The 19239-nt window shown below is 37.1% G+C and overlaps 2 protein-coding genes across 2 annotated transcripts in view; one reads left to right on the top strand and one right to left on the bottom strand.

Moving 5' to 3' along the window:
* Nucleotides 1-19239, bottom strand: part of HFM1 (helicase for meiosis 1) — a 103637-nt gene that overhangs the window by 31936 nt on the left and 52462 nt on the right. Inside the window, exons 23-30 of the mRNA XM_051996874.1 lie at nucleotides 18078-18158; nucleotides 11482-11573; nucleotides 9896-10002; nucleotides 9761-9808; nucleotides 1948-2045; nucleotides 1728-1859; nucleotides 521-606; nucleotides 208-291 (exon numbers count right to left, since the gene is read on the bottom strand). Of these exons, the coding sequence (XP_051852834.1) occupies nucleotides 208-291; nucleotides 521-606; nucleotides 1728-1859; nucleotides 1948-2045; nucleotides 9761-9808; nucleotides 9896-10002; nucleotides 11482-11573; nucleotides 18078-18158 (728 nt within the window). The remainder of the gene's footprint in view (nucleotides 1-207; nucleotides 292-520; nucleotides 607-1727; nucleotides 1860-1947; nucleotides 2046-9760; nucleotides 9809-9895; nucleotides 10003-11481; nucleotides 11574-18077; nucleotides 18159-19239) is intronic.
* Nucleotides 2056-9060, top strand: LOC127563491 (splicing factor, proline- and glutamine-rich-like). Its single transcript, XM_052000014.1, has 2 exons — nucleotides 2056-2641; nucleotides 8863-9060. Exons 1-2 carry the CDS (start codon nucleotides 2078-2080, stop codon nucleotides 8911-8913), a joined length of 615 nt encoding a protein of 204 aa, XP_051855974.1. The 5' UTR covers nucleotides 2056-2077; the 3' UTR covers nucleotides 8914-9060.

Below are 19239 nucleotides of genomic sequence, written 5' to 3'. Positions count from 1 at the left end.
CTTAAAAAAAAAAAAGTCATGAAAATGTTAAAAGTAAAATAATCCTCATACTTGGCTTCAGCATTGTGCTAAGGAAAGTTGAATTACTGTGGCCTTGGCAGGGATTGGGGCATTGCCCAATAAATTGGTAACATGGGCTCTTTTGTTTCAGCTGTTTTTTTAAAAAAGAGATAATTTAAAAAGATTTAACAAAAGAGAATAATATACCTGTTCAACTTCAAGTTCATATTTTGGTAGATGTATCACTGTTTCTTTGATTTGGTTTCCAAAAGGAGGATGTCTATTTAAAATCTGAAAACATTAATGTTATTATATTTGATTAAAATGCTGAAAATCTTTGAAGCAGAATATTGTTCACAGTCATAAGTTTCAATAGCAGTTAGCACTTGTAAAACTACAAAATTTCAAAACATTTTGTAGAAATTGGCATAGTGAAGGACAGTATTTTTAAAAGAAAAATATAAAAGTTAGGTTTTGGATGGCATCCAAATAGCATTCAGAATAAATGAATAATAAATACCAACTCAAGTTCTCTAGCATTGATATCTTCTATTTTCTTAAAGGAAGTCAGACCTGCATTTACCATTGCATTTGACAGTGAAACACCTATGGAAAATTAAACAGAAAAGACATTTTAAACCAACTATTTTCAATAAAATCCTTTCTATCAACAATTAATAAATATATGAAGGAAACATGAGATAAAGCTTATTTTAATTTTGAAAATTTTTCAAGTGGGTGATTAAATTTATTACAAGATTATAACCAAACTTTTCTCTATTTTATTCTTTTTTGATGTAAAAAATATTTGGTTTCATTTTTCAGTACAGAAGAGAGGCCGTTTTAATTGCTAACACGGCAAGTATTAGGTTATAAATTAGTGCCTATGAGTGAAAAAATGCAACAACATCATTTTTACTCTGAAGTAGTGATAGTCTAAGAGCTCAAAAGATGGTGGTACTGCTCCCCCAAAGGGTCTGTATTGAACAGGTCTCCACACAGTGCCTCTTTTTTTATCTCCATCTGCTTTTGTCTCCTCCCACTTTTAGTATATCCCCTTCCCTTTTCTCATTCATCCCTCCATCTCCTTCAATTAATTAAGGAAAATATTTTTATTATATTTACAGCATATTGTGCTGTCAATTATAAAAGTAAACAATTTTAATAAAGTTCCTTTTCATTTTTGTTATCTTTAATAGATTCTCCTCCTCCTCCCACTCCTCCTCTCTGACTTAATGGTCTTTAACAGATGCAAGCCTGTAAACTAGAAGGCTGAGAATGATGGAGATCAAGACTTGTCCCAGCTCACAAAGTTAATAAACAGAACTTGAACTCAAGATTTCTGACCCCAAGAAAGTGGCAATATCCTATTACTAGTGAGAATGCTGAGATGTAACTAGACAGGATCTGATGCAATTGGGTATGGCCAAGAGTGCTATGCTTTGTCACTAGGGTTAAAACAAAACACACATCACAAAAGTTAGGATTAAATTAACTGCAAAATATCTTGGTTTGAAAAAAGAAAAAAAGCAAAAGTATTTTATTTAGCTTTCCAATTTTTTCCAAGCAACTTCAAATTACAAAAGGGTAAATGAAAATTAGGTTACCATGAGGAAATTAAGATATCTCCTTTAACCCAGTCTACATATATTGTTTTGAATTTTGACAACGGTAATTGGAAAAGAATTGTTGATGTCAGACACCCTTTTTAAAGATTTCATACCTACCGATTTTTTCCAGCTGCTTGGATACATGCTGGGAATTTTCCCAAACTTTAGCCCGAAAGCATTTAGCTAAAATCAAGCTATTCAATAAGACTGCAAACTTCTTTTCTTGTGCAGCCAGATACTCTGACAACCCTAAAAGAAGAGAGGTAGCTGTTTTGTCATCAATTAGTTTCCTAGTTTAGTAGAAAGTGGAGAGAAATCGCATTAACCTTTCTCATACATTTTGTAATCCTCGTGCCACTTCTGAAAATCTTAGCCGTGTCTTGTGTCAAAGTGAAGTCCTGGAGAGGAAGGCATCCCAGGTGAGCCTGAATGAGACTGAGACGGCGGAAAGGAGGAAGAGACTTTAAATGGATGAGAAGGGGATCAGAACCCTCGCCACTGCTGCCCAGCCCCTTCCTGAGGCTCCCCCCTCGCTTCCCACACTTCCCTTTATTTCCCGCCACTCCCTGTACACGGTTGGGCTCTCGGGTCTCTTCCTTTTTTCTCTGTCGTTAGAAAGAAACCTCTTTTCCTCCCAGAGTTCGTGGCTTACAGACGAGGCCTGCCGTCCTACTCCACCCGAGCTCTCCACATTTTACCCCCCACCCCCCACATCCCCAGGAGAGCACGGTCGCGTCTCCCCGCCTCCGCCCGGACCGCCAGGGGGCGCCGCAGTGCACAGAGCGCCGGGTCCACAGAGGGGAGTTCTAATGCAGCCACAGACACCTCCGGGCGGTGAGAGCCCGGCCCGATCCCCGGCCCCGTCTGCCTACGCGTCCCCGGCCCAACGAACCGGACATGGACGAGGCGAAGACAACTGCTGGTCTCTGCCCAGAAAACCCCACGAGGGGTCACTGGGAGCCCCGGGATTCGGCCACAAAATACCTGCAGGGCCGGCCCGTGAGGTCACTGGGAGACACCACCGGGACAAGGTAGACCGTGCGAAGCCTTAGCAAAGAGGGAGCGGGTCCCCTTTTCCCCCGTACCGCTCCCTGCCGCGTGGGCCGATCCGCGGCATTCCCCCTCCCTAACCTCGGCCAAAGCTGGCCGTGTCACCCCCACACCCATCATCTGACATCACCAGCCACTGCCCCTTCCTTCCCGCCCAGATGAAGAGCCGGACCTGGCACTCACCAAGGCCAGCTCCTCTCCACCGTGGAGCCCAGGTCTCCCCTCCCCCAACCTAGGCAGCAGGGGTGCGCCACGGTCATTCTCGTATTCTCACTGTCTCCTACACCGTTCGTCTCTTTCACTCTCACTATTTGTCTCTGTCACTGTCTTTCTCTGTCTGTCTCTGAATCTCTCATTCTCTTTCACTCTTTGTGTCCCTTCTCCTTCTATCTCTCACTGTCCCTCGGTCTCTTCACTTTCTCTCTCTCACTGTCTTTTTTTTTCTAGCTCTCTGGCTCTCATTCTCTTTCATTCTTTGTCTCCCTGTCTCTTAGTCTCTGTCTCTTACTTTCTCTTGTGTCTCATTATTTTTTTATTCTGTCTCTCTCCATCTCTCACTGTCTCTCTCTTTCATCAATTGATTCCTTCCTTCGTGCCTACAAATATGATCATGTCTACCATATCCTTAAAAAAATCTCAGTTTAATCCTAACCAGTCTCACTAAATATCATTCTGTCTCACACTTCTTCTCAGGTAAGTTCATTGAAAAGTCTCTGCTTCCTTTCATTTTACTTTCTTCTAAATCTATAGCAATATGGCTTTTGATCTATCTAAATATAAATAATTAATATAAAACATACAAATATAAAAATATAAATAAATTCCTCTCCAAAAGCACCACTAGCCCTCACTCCTCATCCTTCTTGACCTCTTGGTAGAACCTGGCACCATTGGCTACCTACTCCTCCTAGCTAGTGTTTGCCACCCTGATCTGGCTTGCTTCTCTTCCTACCTGCCTGTTCCCTCTCAAGCTTCCTTTGCTGGATCTTCATCCTGTGGTACCCACTAACTTGTATCTCCCAAGGCTCGGTCCCAGGCCCTTTTCTCTCTCATTTGCCAATCTCATAAAGTCTCCCTGGAGTCAATTACATTTATATTCAGTCCTATTCCCCCCACTGAACTCCAGAATCACAGCACCTACTATACAATTTGATATAGATGCCCTATAAGCATTGCACACTCAACAGGTTCAAAACACAACTTATGATTTGTCCCCCTAAACTTCCCTCTCTTCAACTCCTATAGGAGACCTCTTTTTAGGCCCCAGTTGCTAGTGCCATCCCTCAAAGGTTGCCATGTACCTATTCTGTGTGTATACACAGATTACACTCATGTGCATCCATATCATCTTCCTCATTAGAATGTAAGCTCTGGAAGCAAGTTTTATATTTTGCTTTTTCTTTGTAGCCTCAGTTCTGATCACATTACATTGTGCCTGGCACAATGTAAGCACCTAAGAAGTGCTTATTGGTAGATTACCAGACATCTTACAAAATAATGTCTGATGCTTTTGCCATATGGCAAAACCTACCCTATCTTTTGCCTCTCCAAGGGGTGCCATTGAGCAGCAACTTCCTTATCTCTTCAGATTTCAAGACTATTATGATTTAGCACCTCCAGAAATATGTACAGTTGTTCTTTATTGGTCAAGGATCTTATATTTAGACTACCAAAAGTCATTAAAACTGGAGATCTAAGAATCAAACAATTTTTGGGATACTTTCTGTCTCTTTTTCTGCCATTGCTATCATCACTACAGAGGTGGTAAGGGTTCAGATAGAACAGAGCTATTTTGAATATATCTGTGTTTCATGGTTGCTTTAGACACACAAAAAAAAACCTTCATGTGGCCACATTGCTGGGAAATCTCTCAGTAGGTTGCTGGAAGGCTCCATGAAGCCTTTTCACTCCAGTATAACCTGCCACTGTCTCTATTCTGCTTTCTAAGTTTTCCCAGAACCTCCTGTCATCTCCATATCATAATGAGGCATTGGAGGGTAAGGGATTTCTGCATTTACTGAACGTGGGGCACAGGAAATGTGACATGGAGATCTACTGGCCATGAGGTTTGCATGTGGGAAGTGTGCCCTCTTAACAGGGAAATCAATATGCCTAAAACCAAACTGAGCCATTGCCTTGCCTTTGGATTTTTTATTTCCTATTCCTTTCAATGATTCAGCCAAGAAAAGAAAAGAAAAATCTATGACGTTATCTATTCAATTTAAGATGCATGCTATCTAACTGGTTAAAAAGAATCAGACTAAATTTGCTTGTCAGTTTCCAAAAAGCTCAGAGATTGATAAACAAATTATCTTCTTGTTTAAACTAGAACAGCTAAGGCTTGCCCAGACCTGTCAAGTTCCTTAGGAGACTAGACTTAAAAGCTCTTCTGATTGGGCTAAAAGCATTAGGAGGACAAAGAAGAAAAAAGGAACAGCCATATTTTACAATTTTGTTTATTTCTAGCATTGCAGCTGTGACAACAGCCAGAGACAATTTCTGTGATCTTCCAGATTGAGCAGACCTATCCAATTGGAAAACAAGTACTAATTAGCTGAAAATAAAACTCAGCTGTGATTCCTGAAGAGTTTAGCTTCAGGGCAAAGCTCCAAACCCTAAAGCAAGTGTTATGCAGAGGCAAGGGAAATAAATGTAGGGCAGAGGGATGTCCACAGCCCAACCTGAAGAAATCAATCATAGTAACTTAACAGTAAACCTCCCAGTGAGAATCAGTTTGCAAAGCAATGTTGGAGGTAATAATAAATAATAATTTATATATACAAATATAAAAATATCGCTATAAACTTCTTATAGAATTGCAGTTTGTGGCACAGTTCTGAAACCAACTTACTAACTGCTTTTGCTAAGCATTAAATACAAATGCAAACTGATTACAAGGTTGTATTCTTTGTCAATAAAGTACTTGACTGAAAAACAGGGTGTTGCTTTGAATTGCCCTATAAACAGCTTTTTAAAGGCAGCTGGGAAATACAGCAATCAGCGACCCAAAGATGCATGAGTTCCATCTAGTGGTGCAAAGGTGCACTACACATGCCTGTCAGTGACTCCCGAGTGGGAGTGGGATGTGCCAAAAACCGGCCAATATGAGTAAATATCACACTGAAAGTGAAATCAATGTTTCTCACATGGTAGCAATATGGCAAGATGATGCAAGTAGAAAGTTGGGCACAGATTCATGAAAATCAGGAAAGAAGAATGAATTTTCTCTGGATTTTTTTTTTCAAATTTGGAAAAAAAAAAAGGCAATTAAAAAGTTCCTGAAGAAAATAATGAAAACTCTATTAATGAAGAAATATGGTCCAATGATATACTTTCTTGTCAGAAACTCAAGGTAGGTTGGAAATAGAAGACTTAGAAATGCATTTCAGGGTGGGGATTAAATGCCTTGTTATAGACAGACTTTGAGTCCCATCCTGTATGGGGATGTTCATATTACATGGCAGTCTCCTCCAGTCTCACACTGTTAGTATTATTCCTATTCTATTTGGACCCACTGCCCCTTCCTTATCCCTAGCCATCACAACCAAAGCTAAAGAGATTATAACTTCTTCAAGACCTTCTGGATCCAGAATAAACTGCATAAATAAAACATACCTTGCTTCTAGAAGATCAGTTAATTATATTTCAAAATATAAAATCAGGAATTTTAGAAAAGTTAACACCATTCCAGAACACCATTATGATGAAGAATACAGTTGAGAATGGGTTTTATGAGACTTCTGGACTCTCTCATGGAAAAAAAAATGAGTTGTAGGCCATGGTGACTGCAAATAAAATAAACACAGTCGAAAAAGCATTTGATACAAAATGATGTGAGTTCTTCAGGGCAAAAAAAAAAATTGGGTGGGGGTTAACATTAAACCAATAGAGGAAGAGAAGCTGATCTGAGGGAGAATCATAGATATGGTCAGAAGTTATCTAGAAGTCCTGAAATTCAAAACCAGAAGGTAAGTTCTATTTTGAAGAATAATTAGGATAAGATGCCAATACAAAGTCATCTTGAAAAGGACATAATACAGCAGATGAAGTATCTACTATAAGAGTGGGTCACAAAACCTATCAGGATGACCCAGAAAAAGGTTCTTGATTCTACAAAACAAGGACAATGGAAATTGTGTAGTGACCTTCAGAAACTTATTTTTTTAGCCAGAAATGAATAACAGCTATGTGTAACATCTGTGACACCTAAAGACTTTTCACATCTTTCGGCCAGTACTCACCTCTTAATCGTTTATGTGAGAACAGAGGATGCTACCAGAAGAAATTCAAAATGCCTTGCTACAGGGTATGAAGTTAGGCAAGAAAGTGATGACCAACTAATGGAGTCGATACAGATCAAAGCATACTTTTTTTAAACTTTCTTTTACCTGAGTTTATGTTAGTCTGTTTTCTTTTACAACATGTTTAATATGGAAATATGTTTTATATGACTATACACTTTAGCTTATATCAAATTGCTTGTCTTCTCAATGAGATAGGGAGAGTGCAAGGGAGAAAATTTGGAACTCAATGTAAAAAATAAATGTTGAAATTTGTTTTTACATGTTATTGGAGAAAAATAATTTTTTTTTAATCAAGAAAGTGATGACCTCAGGAGCATAGGCTATATTTGTTATCACTTCCCACTTGAAGGCAGAGATTATCAAAGAGAAAGGAAGATTCTGAAAGTGGATAGTGGGTGAAAGGTGGGATCTAAAAATAAGATTTGGATTGCTGAAACATGTCTTAAAATAGAGGAATGATGAGCTTTTGGTCCTAGAAAACGACTAGGGAAGAGTATGCCTTTTCCAAAAGGAACAGAATACCTTGATGGAGCAGAGAAACAGTATTGTATATTAAAAGGCTATACTTAATATAAGGAAATACAGGAACTGGAGGAGTAAAACATTCTTCAGAACATTTGGTTAAGAATCAATGGAGGAAGAAACAAATAATGTTGTCAGAGTCCTATACTAAATACCACCTGGACAGAAAGAAGAAATGGATGGGTTCAGAAAACAGATCTCTAGTCTGTCACAGAAGAATAATATCATAATTATAGAGGATTTCAACTGTTCAAATAGTTGCCTTACGAGACTTACATGAACTGATGCTGAGTGAAATGAGCAGAACCAGGAGATCATTATATACCTCAACGACGATACTGTTTGAGGATGTATTCTGATGGAAGTGGACCTCTTCGATAAAGAGAGCCTTAATTGATCAAAGATGGACAGAAGCAGCTACACCCAGAAAAAGAACACTGGGAAATGAATATAAACTGCTTGCATTTTTGTTTTTCTTCCCGGGTTATTTATACCTTCTGAATTCAATTCTCCCTGTGCAACATGAAAACTGTTTGGTTCTGCACACATATATTGTATCTAGGATATACTGCAACCCATTCAACATGTAAAGGACTCTTGCCATCTGGGGGAAGGGGTGGAGGGAGGGAGGGGAAAAATCGGAACAGAAGTGAATGCAAGGGATAATGCTGTAAAAAATTACCCTGGCATGCGTTCTATCAATAAAAAGTTATTTAAAAATTTAAAAAAAACCAAAAAAATCAAATAGTTGCCTTAATGCAATCTCTGCAAAGAATAGAAAGGCTGATAATGTCTGACCAGCCTTCATTCTTGTTTCCTTTTTCAAAAAGGAGATAAAGGAACAAGAAGAATTTCAATTGACCCAATTCTAACCAATAGAGTTCTAAGATGGAGGGAACCTGAAAGATAATCCAGTCCAACTTCTACATTTTACAGATGAGAAAATACAGAAAGAAGATCAGGGAGATTTAGTCACTTGTCCACAGAAACACAAAGTGTCATTTACAGGACCGCCTCCAGGCTTTCCAAACTCCAACCCATTTTCCACACATCTACCAAAGGGATCACTTGACCACACCATTCTACTACTGAGTAAACTCTACTCGTTCTCTATCACCCTTGGGACAAAAGTAAAAACTCCTCTCTGGCTGTTACAGTCCTTCCAGACTCTCTCAGTGTCAATCCCCTTCCTTGCTGTTCATCCTACATGACGCACTGTCTCCTGTGCCTTGCCTAGACACAGCCATGGAAGGCTCTTCATCCTTTCCTCTACTACTTTCCAGACCTTTCATCTGCTAATATCTGTCATTCACAAGCTCTTCGGTACAGTGTTTATATTTATTCTACCATTACACATGCTCCTGTTGTCTTCGCAGGCACAGCCTCATGGTGAAGGTCACCATAAGAAGTATGGAGCCACAAAATGAAAGAAGATGGGACACCTTGGAGACATCCTTCTTTAACTGTTCCCCAAGCTGTGAACATAATTAGTCACCAAATCCTGTTTATGCTTCTTCTGTAATGTCTTTCAGCTGTATCCATTTATTAATAGTAAAAAAAATTTTCTTAAGAAATTGCTTCCATTGTGTTACTCCTTCATTGGCTACCAATTTAGAGTCAGAGGTTTAAAAAGTCCCAATCTTAGCCAACTAACTATGCTAATTTAAAGTGTAAAAGCACCTGATTTCTTGTATTAATTTAACACACACAAGAACTAAAGTAGGAAGTAACAGACCACATGAAAATTTTTAATTTATCAAGCTCCTTCTTCACAACAGTGAGATAGACTGTACAAGAATTATCATCACCACTTTATGGATGAAAAAACTAAGTAAAACTCAAAGAATCACTTATCCCAGAAAGAAGAGAGCAAGATTTCATTAACCAAGCTTTCATCTAATGACCGCTAACACAGTCCTGAGAAGTAGGCATTATTGTTCCTGTTTTACAGTTGAGGAAACTGAGGCAGGCAGAGACTGGGTGATTTGCCCAAAGATCATAAGCTGGTAAAGTCTGACTGAGGCAGCAAGCTCTGCTCACTGAAGCTTCAGGATTCACATTCATCACAGCCACAGCTGAACTGTCTGTCTCCTGCTTCTCCCTAAGATCACTTTCTTCTATCTCCCGTGCACCCACTTTCAACGTGTCCTATTTATTGTATTATTTCATCATTATTATAGAAAACAAGTTCAAAGTAAGACCTACCACCCCCAATCACACAAATATAAATCAGAAACTATAATTATTCTGAAGAGTATGAATGACTATCATTACCAGTTAACTTTCATCTCTCTTGTTTTTATTCTTCCTTCCATTGGAAACCTGCATATAAACACATACGGCATTACATTACTAATGTTCACTTTAATTAAATAAGAATGTTTTGTTAAACAGATTTAATCTCTGTACCTGATAGATATCTTGTTTGGGTCTTTATTTAAAGTGTTCAGTGTTTTCTTTTCATTTACTCTTAACTGTATATCTAGAAATTCTTTACAGCTGGCTATCATCGTGACCTATAAAATTCCAATATTAAAAACAGTCAATACACAGCTAATTATACTATTATTTTGCTTCCTACAGCTTTGGGACAGCCTTCTTGTTTCTCTACCACAGTTACAGACTCACTGCTTCTTTTTGTTTTTAAATGGATCTCTAGGTCTACTTTCCTCTTCTGTAATGAGCCTGCTAATGTACTGGATGACAGACTGTACAAGTGCTCTTCCTCATTCTCTGCCTGGAAGACCAGACAGCAGCTTTCCATGTCTCCTCTCTAACTGGCATGCTGATCACAGCTGAGGGTATAAACTTAACAGTTCTTTATATCCCTTTCTTTGGGGGTCTAAAGCCTTCTTGACTTGCCCAACTCCTTTAGGTTAGGTGCCAATTTTACTCACTGAACCAAAAGCTTCAACTGCACCAGGATCTTCTACCAGTGTCCCCACTATCTTACTTTTTCAAAGCCAAAACCATATATACAGATCTGAGATAGAAGTCAGGTATTCTCACTCTAAGTGCAAAAACCTTTCCACACTAACATGCCTCCTCCTGCAGCTAATTTTTCTCATTTTATGATCACTGATGCTTTTGGACTTATTAAAGATGCAGCTACAATTTCTATACAAATCAGTTTCTTACTTGGCCAGTAAAACTATGACAACATAGCACAGTGAAAACAGAGCATAAATTATTTAAAGGAGAAAACAAGCTTTTCCTCCAACTTATTTTGCACAAAACCATTCACGTTAGCTACAGCTAGAAGATTCTCTTGGACTTTATTAGAAAATAATTTTTCCTAGAAAGTGATCTATGCAGAAATAACCTTTAGTTGTGGGTGATTGATTTTTTTGCTTATGGTTTTCTTCTTTCTTTATTATGAAAGGCATTTGCATTAAAATGGCAACTCTCTACCTTCTCTCCATTAAATTATACTTCCTGCTATCTAATGACAGACTAATCCCGTTTGCAACATAATTCTTTCCATAGTGAAGAAAGACTTAGGAATTGTGCAGGATGATATAGCTATCTCTTTAAAAATATATATCCACATCCTTAAGAAGTCATAGAGAAGCAGTAAAGAAGGCTGCTGTGATTGCAAACACATAATCTCACCTCCATACTGCTCCTCCTTTTGTTTACAGCACACTGTGCCCCATCAACATCTGCTCCTTGACCAATTCACCTATCACCAGTTTGCTATTTTGGCCCTCTTCTACTTCAACTGTCATTAAAAGGCAGGGGCAGGAGGAAATAACATGCTCATTCATCCCATTGTAACAATGGCTTACTTAAATAAAGACTCTTTTAGAAGAGGAAAAACACATTTTCTTGCAAGAAAAGATTGCAATCAGTGTTGATATACAGTAAATATTTTGGTTTTTTACCAAGAACTAAACTGAACAGAACAAAGCAAACAAAAGCTAATATTGTGCATAACTGTCTTGAATGGCTTTGTATCACATTAGTAGTCTTGTTTTATTGTTAAAATAAATTACCAGTTCCGATAAAGTTTCTGTTCCCTTAATTGTAGAAAATTTCTTCACTGTCTCAAATGTAATATAATACCATGCCATTAATCTTCCTGCTTCTGCAAAAAAAAGGGGGAAAAACTAAGCATTTTGTTAAGCAGATAGAACAATGTGCCTTTTAAACAATTCAATAAGCATTCATTTAATACCTAGCAGATGCCTACCAAAGCCAAGACTAGGAAGACAAAGGAAGTAAAAAAAAACTATACTGTCCCCCAAGGTTCCCATCCTTTCCAGGTGATCATCTAGTTCCTTCCTTATTAGTTAGAATTAAAGTCAGAGTAGCGGTCTTATTTGCTTTATTATCAAACAGAAGCAGTTAATGGGAGAATCCTGAAAGCCTCTCGAAAGCATTTGGATGTGAGCTTAAAAATACTCAGGGTTCCTCAGGAATATTTCATGGAAAATGTAATGAATGTGTACATATGCATGCATTTGTATAACAAATATTTGCACATTCATGTATGTGCACACATATATGCATGTATATATATATATATATACATATATATATAAATGTATGTGTATATATGTGTGTGTGTGTGTTTATATATACAAGAAAGCTCTCCAATATTGGAATAAGGAATCACTGGAAAAAGAGGATCCAGTCAGGAGGGGTTACAGACATCTGGGTGTAAAACAGACACACATATCATCAACAAACCCTCTGGAGCTTGGTGAATAGGCAAAGAAAATAAACAAGCTATCCTCAGGATGAGACATGTTTATAGATGCTACAGTGTTTCGGGGGAGGGGGGGGAGGAAGAAAGAAATTTAGTCCCTGATGGGGAAAGGGCCTGGATCTATAATTTTATTGGTATTGGGAGCATTCAGGGGGGATAGTCAGTATGTGACAGAAGCAGGTCTGGAATGCTGGATTTTCTGGTTCTCTATCCACTAGACCACAGTATCTTGATAGTGTGTTTGATAACTTCTTGATGGGCTCATTAATGATTAATTATTAATACTCCAGCAAAGATAGAGGGGGTAGCCATAAAATGCAGGTAAGATGAGAGGAGAGGAATGGAGAAGAAAAAAAGCACAAAAAGAAAGCTTCAGAACATTTCAGATAAGCCCCAGCTTCAGAGCTCCAGAAAATCAGTGTTTTTTTTTTTTTAATCTACAGGAGGTGTTTCTAGGGAGAGCTCTAAAGGATTATTAATTTGCCTTGAAACCCAGGAAGTATGAGGGCAGGAGTGACCTTCTGGAGGTGATCCAATTTAGGTATGCTACCAGGACCACCTAGACTCCCTACTACAGATACAAGATTGAGAGAAAAGCCTCTCAGTAGATTGGCTTCACAGAAAGTAAAAAATAGTTCCTTAATAACCTGAAAGAGATAACAAAGGAAAAAAAATTAGGAAAAAGAAATTGTAGGGAGAAAGGAACAAGCATTTATTAATGAGCTGGAGAAAGAAATGACAAACCATTTCAGTATCTTTGCCAAGAAGACTCCAAATGAGGTCACCCAAAGCCAGATGGGACTGAAATGAATGAACCGGTGTTCATTCTATGTGCTATGCTAGCACACTATGTGCTAGGACTACGACATGTCAGGACCTGAGCTAAATAGTTTACAAATATGATCACTGGATTCTGACAACAGCCCTAAGGAAATTGAGGCAGACAACAATTAAGTGACTTTCTCAGGGTCCTGCTTCTAGTAAGTATCTGGGAAGAGATATAAACTCCAGGCCTACAATGCTATCCACTTCACCCCTCACTGCCTCGATGCAGAAGAGAATCAAAAAGGAATCTGGCAAATGGAAAAGTATGACATTGTTAAAAGAATAGAAGAAGAAATTATAGTTGTATTACCCATTTAAAGTTCCTCCTATGGGAAGTGATTTTAGATCGGAAGCACAAACTTCCATTAATAGTCCATTCGTAACAAAAGGAAGTTTGACATTCCAAGTCAAAGGCTGAATGAAGGACCTGAAGGTCATAACTTTGGAAATGGGCAGGTCATAGAGAATTAGGCATTTACCAGACGACTACTCAAATGATATTTCAAAAAGATTTTGTTTTTCTAACTTAACACAGGGATGGGCACCGATAAAGGAAGGCGTTCATCTACAAAGACAAAGAAAAGTTGCTTTACAAGAAGAAATTAACCTATTTCTAAGCAAGCGGACTTTAAATTGAAATTTGAAGGGGAGGCAAAAAAATGTGAGTATGGTAAAATAGGATAGTATGGAGAATAACAAATGAGAGAAGGAAGCATTCTATCAGAAAAGAAATTCAGCAATTCTCAGGTAGAAATAACAGGTAAGCAGATCAGGAACATTATTTATGGCACCAGATGATTATAAGCTATAAGGAACTGGATGAACTTGAAATTTTATCTCAAGGTAAATACAATCACACAACAATGATACTTCCAGAAGGCCAATGATGAAGCATGCTACTCGCCTCTTAAAAGAAAAGTGATGGAATCAATGGATTCAGAATGGGATATACACTTCTGGACGTGACTAATGTAAGGATTTGTTTTGTTTGACCATGCATATTTGTTACAAAGGTTTTGTTTTCTTTTCCCATTGGGGAAATTCAGAAGAAGAAGAAATTAAATGCTTTCTAATTGGAAAATAAAGTCACCAAGACTTGGTAGAATGGGACTCAAGATTAGAACACAATGATAGAACAGTAAACAAAAGAAACATTTAATAACATTAATAATGGATATTTACATATGGATAAAGTAAGTGGGAATAGCATTCTAAATTTTAAAAGTATGCCAGAATCATGGGGAAATGGTGCAATGAAAGGTTTCTTAGGGATGAATTCTCCCCTCACCACATCAAATGATACAAGAGTTCCAAAATACAGAAAATTCAGCAATGATAAGAAGGAAAGATAACTGAAAACCAACTTATTTTGCTTTTGTCTTCTCTTCTAAGGGCAAAAAATGCCTAACAAGGAACTGATTTCCAAGATAAGGTGATAGTAAGAAAGCACTTACCTTCCCTTGATAAATTTAAATTAATTCTCCAAAAATTGTATGATTTAAAAAATATAGCTATTCAAGATAAAATATATTTTCTAGTTTAAATGAGATATCTTCACCTGCTCATGAAAACATTAATTTTATTTGCCTTATAATTATCTGAAGTTACCTGGAACATGGAAAAATTAAATAAAAGTTAGTACTTTGGCTTTTTGATTTTAGCCAAATTACAAATGAGATTCTGTGTTTAATTACTGAAGACGAGATTATCTATTGCTATCTTTTATAGTTCTTTGAATATATATTTTGTTCTAACCTTCATGGTAGAGCACAGAACTCTTAGCCATGTCTGCTTGACTACAGCAAATCAAGTCCCATTTATTAATAGATGGGAACATTGAGCAAATTATTCATCTCCTGTACCTTAATTTTTTAAATACATCTGTCATAAAAGAGTTGTGAATAAAATGCTTTTCAAAACATAAAATACCATATAAATAAATGATTTATTATTATCTTTTCTGGGATCCCTGTATACAAAAGATTATATGCTAAACTAATATAGCAGTAAATTCATTTTCCCTGTTCCTCAGACAACTTCCACTAAAATAATGGTGGGGTGATACGGTTAGTAAAAATCTTCAAATACAAGTACTGAAAGAACTGATGAGTTTGATTGCTGAGTGACTGTCAATGATATCTAAAAGATTTAAGAAAATAGGAGCTATACCACAGCACCAGATAAAGGCACAAGTTGTCCCTATTTTCAGAAAAAGGAAGAGGACATAGTGTCTAAGAACAAAGAAGTGATGTCTTCTGCCTTGGTAGGAACTCATCTGCAATATTCTCTTCTGGTGTCATAGTTTTCAGAAGGACATTGCTAACCTGAAGACAATCAGGATAGTAAAGGGCCTTAAGTCCATGTTGCCTAAATATCAGCTGAAGGAACTGAGCTTGTTTAATCTTAAAAAAGACCTAGGGAGAGAAGCATAGCTGTAATCAAGTATCTGAAGGGTTATCTTTCAGAGGAATAATTAGATCTGTTCTTTGTGGGCCAAGAAGGCAAAATCAGAAGCAGAATGGAAAATGCCAAGAAAGGGGCTGGGCTATCTAGAAGGAGGACCCCCTTGCATCCTCCAATCTGATGTTGCATCGTCATTTGTCAGTCGCACTATAGTAGAAATTAGTTTTGTGTATAGCTCCCTTCCAATTCTGAAATTTTGTGACCCAACCATGACTACTCTCTGTGATGATCAGAAATCAAAGGGAAAAGATGGACTATATTATCCCAAACAGTAGAGAATATTAACTGACACACATAAACAGCATGTCTTGCAAAGTTGAGCCTGTCAAAAAAAAATGGATATCTAGTAAATGGGAAAATTCTAAATCAATCCTTAAAAAAGACGCCAGGGATGAGTATACTATTCAACAAAGCAATATCCCAAGGCCAAAGAAAAGAAAATTAAACATTTTCAAGTTAAAGAAAGGTTGGGGTTTTTTTTTTCATATGGCTAGACACAGGCAAAACCATAAATTTGGGCTGTGGGAATATTTCTGTTTGTTACTTTATTCTTTTAAAAAATAAATCTGGCATTGAGTGACAGTGAAAAGAAAAATGAAATATCAAAAGACTAAAATGTCTAATAAGTAAAAGGTAAAATGGGAAAAATCAGAAGAAGAGATACAAGTAAAGCAGCATTTTGTAAGGAAAATTTCATCCCCTCTTTAGTAAATCAATATTATAGGTAGAAAAAGAACACAGAGGGAAGTCTCCCAGTCTGACAGGAAGCTGACCCAAGGAAAGACTGGTCTAGACTCAGAAGAAGAGATTAAGAGACTTTTAATTTCTCTCTTGCATTTGTGGTGGGAGAAGAGCGAGGAGAGAACATTTCTGGGCAGGGAGAAGGCTACAGAAAGATGATAGGACCTCAGTGTGAAACGTGCCACAAAGAAGGCAAGGGGAAGCTTGGGGTAGAGCAGCAACTCCACTTGCCAAGGGGGACTGTGGGGACACTTTTGAAAATCTACTTCCATAAGATAGAGTAAATCCCTTACTTTACTTTACTTTACTTTGTAAGAGTAAATCCCTACTAGAGGGAAAGAAGTGGTTGGGTATCAGGAAGGCTTGGACTCAAAGAAAAGTTGGTAGGAGATCAAGGGGATAAGTTCTGACATAGGACTAGGCCTTCTAGACTAGGGTTATGCAGCATTTCCCTGTACCTTGGTGGCTCTGAAAGTTAATATTCTTGGGAGGAGATTACAGAGAATTCTAAGAAAAGGAATAAATGAAAAATGACATTACAAATTAGTATGATTAGAATAGAAGGATGGATAGGGAGCAAGTAGGAGTAGGCAGTGTGCTCTATCTGCCTGGGAAAGTAAAGGATTCATAAAGAATAAAAGAACTAGAGAGAATGATACAATAAGCTTAAATTCAAGGAAAATGAAAATGGGTTGGGTATCAGGAAGTACATGGAACTAGGATAAGAGCAGGCTCAGATGAGCAGAGATAAACAATAGAGAATAACTGTAAGCAAAAAGACAAATAAGAAAAGAATAAAAAGTCAGAATTCTGAATATAAAATTTATTAGAGATAAATGTGTTCACCAACTGCACAAGTATAAAATGGGACAGGTGGGCTAATCAAGTGCAAACTCAATCTGACTCAAAATTGTGACATGGCAGCCAAGATGCTACTGTTACCTTGACCATACAGAAAGAAAAAGCAGACTGCCCCAAATGAGCAAAGTAACAGTCTTACCGTATTCTGTCTTGTCTGACCATATCTGAAGTAAATACTCAACATTACAACATCTAATATTTATAATATTTTAATTTTAAGGACATCAAAAATTCAGTGTTTATTCAGAGGATGATGACCTGGATGGTGGAGAAGCTAGAGACCATATTATATGAGAATCCATTGAACAAAAAAGGGATACTGAATCTGAAGATATCCTAAGTACTGTCATATGGGAAAAGAGCTAGACTTGTTCTGCATTTTGGATAAAAAAGAAATAGAATTCATGCATAGAAGTAGCAAACATTTAGGTCTGATGTGTAGAAAAACATTCTAAGATTAGAGCTGTCCAAGGGTAGAACAATTTGTCATAAGAGGTGATAGCTTCAAGTAAAGGCCAGATAACTATTTATAGAAATATTTTTAAGAGATTGCTCTAAACTCTAAAGTTCCCTTCCACTCAGAAATTCTGTGATAGGGAACAAAAGCACTGGTCCATTCTAAGGCTTGGTAATTCCATTTTGCACACGAATACCTGGCAGAGGAGAGGACAGAAGTAGTAGGGAACCTTAAAACTGTAAATCTGCCACTCAACTGACAAGTTTTCCTCAGTTTTGTCAACAGGCCCAAATCTGCTCTATGCATGGGATCTATACACCACAAGGAGAATTGAGAGCATAATACCAGGTGAAATTGGCTTAATTATCTCTACTTTTATCTTCAGGTAATATTGATTAAAAATTTACATTAATGGATAGAATGCCCCAAAGAAAATTCTAAGTCATGTATGGGATATATATCTGTCTATTCTTGTAAATATGTCAAGGCATAAAAGTGATAGAACAAATAATGATAAAGTAAGTAAATATTACCAGTTGATTTGAAATTAACACCTTCATCCATCTTTATCAAGTCAACAGAAGATAAATCATTCAAATTCTTCAAACACAATTCTGTTGAGGTAAAGAAAATATACTTTATCTTTAAAGCAGGTATCGAAACAAAATTTTAGCAATAAATAAAAACACATAGGAAATTTAATATTACATACAATAAAGTTGTGATACCATATTTCAAAGTGGAGAGACCATGTAAATACAAGAAAAAATATATTTATTAATGCTATTACTACTATTAGGTGACATTCATGTAGTTCTTTAAGGCTTACAATGGATTTCACACATTTTTTATCATTTGATCTTCATGGCCCTGGAAGTCGTGTTATTATTATTTCATTTTATAAATAAGAAAACTGAAGCAGACAGAGTATACGTGATATGCCCAGAGTCACACATTTTAAAAAGTGTCTATGGCAGGATTTAAAATCAAGTCTTACTCATTCCAAGTGCAGTCTATCTACTCGACCACTTTGCTGCCCAATTACTTTTTTTTCATCTGAAAAATGAGAGGGTTAGACTAGCTGATCTCTTATAGATCTTGCAGCTATGAAACGGTTAGATTCTACATAACTCAGGAGGAAATGCCAAATTATTTACCATATGTGTATTTTTTAATCTTGACAAACAAATTGACATAAAACTGACAGAATACATGATTAAAAGTATTACAGATATATAGATAACTGCAATTTAGTTGCCATGGTAATGACAAATGTGAATTCTATGACCAGCATTTCACTAGCAAGGTATTGTATTTAGTATCCACCAATTTTTACTGTAATTTTATTAATACAACTCTTCTCTTTGCTTACATCCTTACAGATTTAAAGGGCTCTTAAAATGTGCTTGGTTTCTTTAACCAAAATTTTTGTTTGATACTGTGCACAGTATCCAGATTGGTTTTTTAAAAGAATACATTATTGCAGATAGGCAGAGATGGATTCTCACATGGAAAATGTTCCATTTAGAAACGTTTCCAAACCCCTAAGTTCTGTCTTACAAGGGAGATTCCCAATGTTGTTATGATATACATAATATAAAATATAATATTTACATATTATCTTGTAAATGTAAATAATAATATGGAGAGAAAATAAATCTGCATTGGACATATAAAGAAAATATGCAACTGAAA

Source organism: Antechinus flavipes, chromosome 4 (genome assembly GCF_016432865.1).
Source record: "Antechinus flavipes isolate AdamAnt ecotype Samford, QLD, Australia chromosome 4, AdamAnt_v2, whole genome shotgun sequence".
NCBI classification, from domain to species: domain Eukaryota; kingdom Metazoa; phylum Chordata; class Mammalia; order Dasyuromorphia; family Dasyuridae; genus Antechinus; species Antechinus flavipes.
The sequence above is the reverse complement of the archived record's forward strand: the minus strand, read 5'-3'. Positions and strand labels throughout refer to the sequence as shown.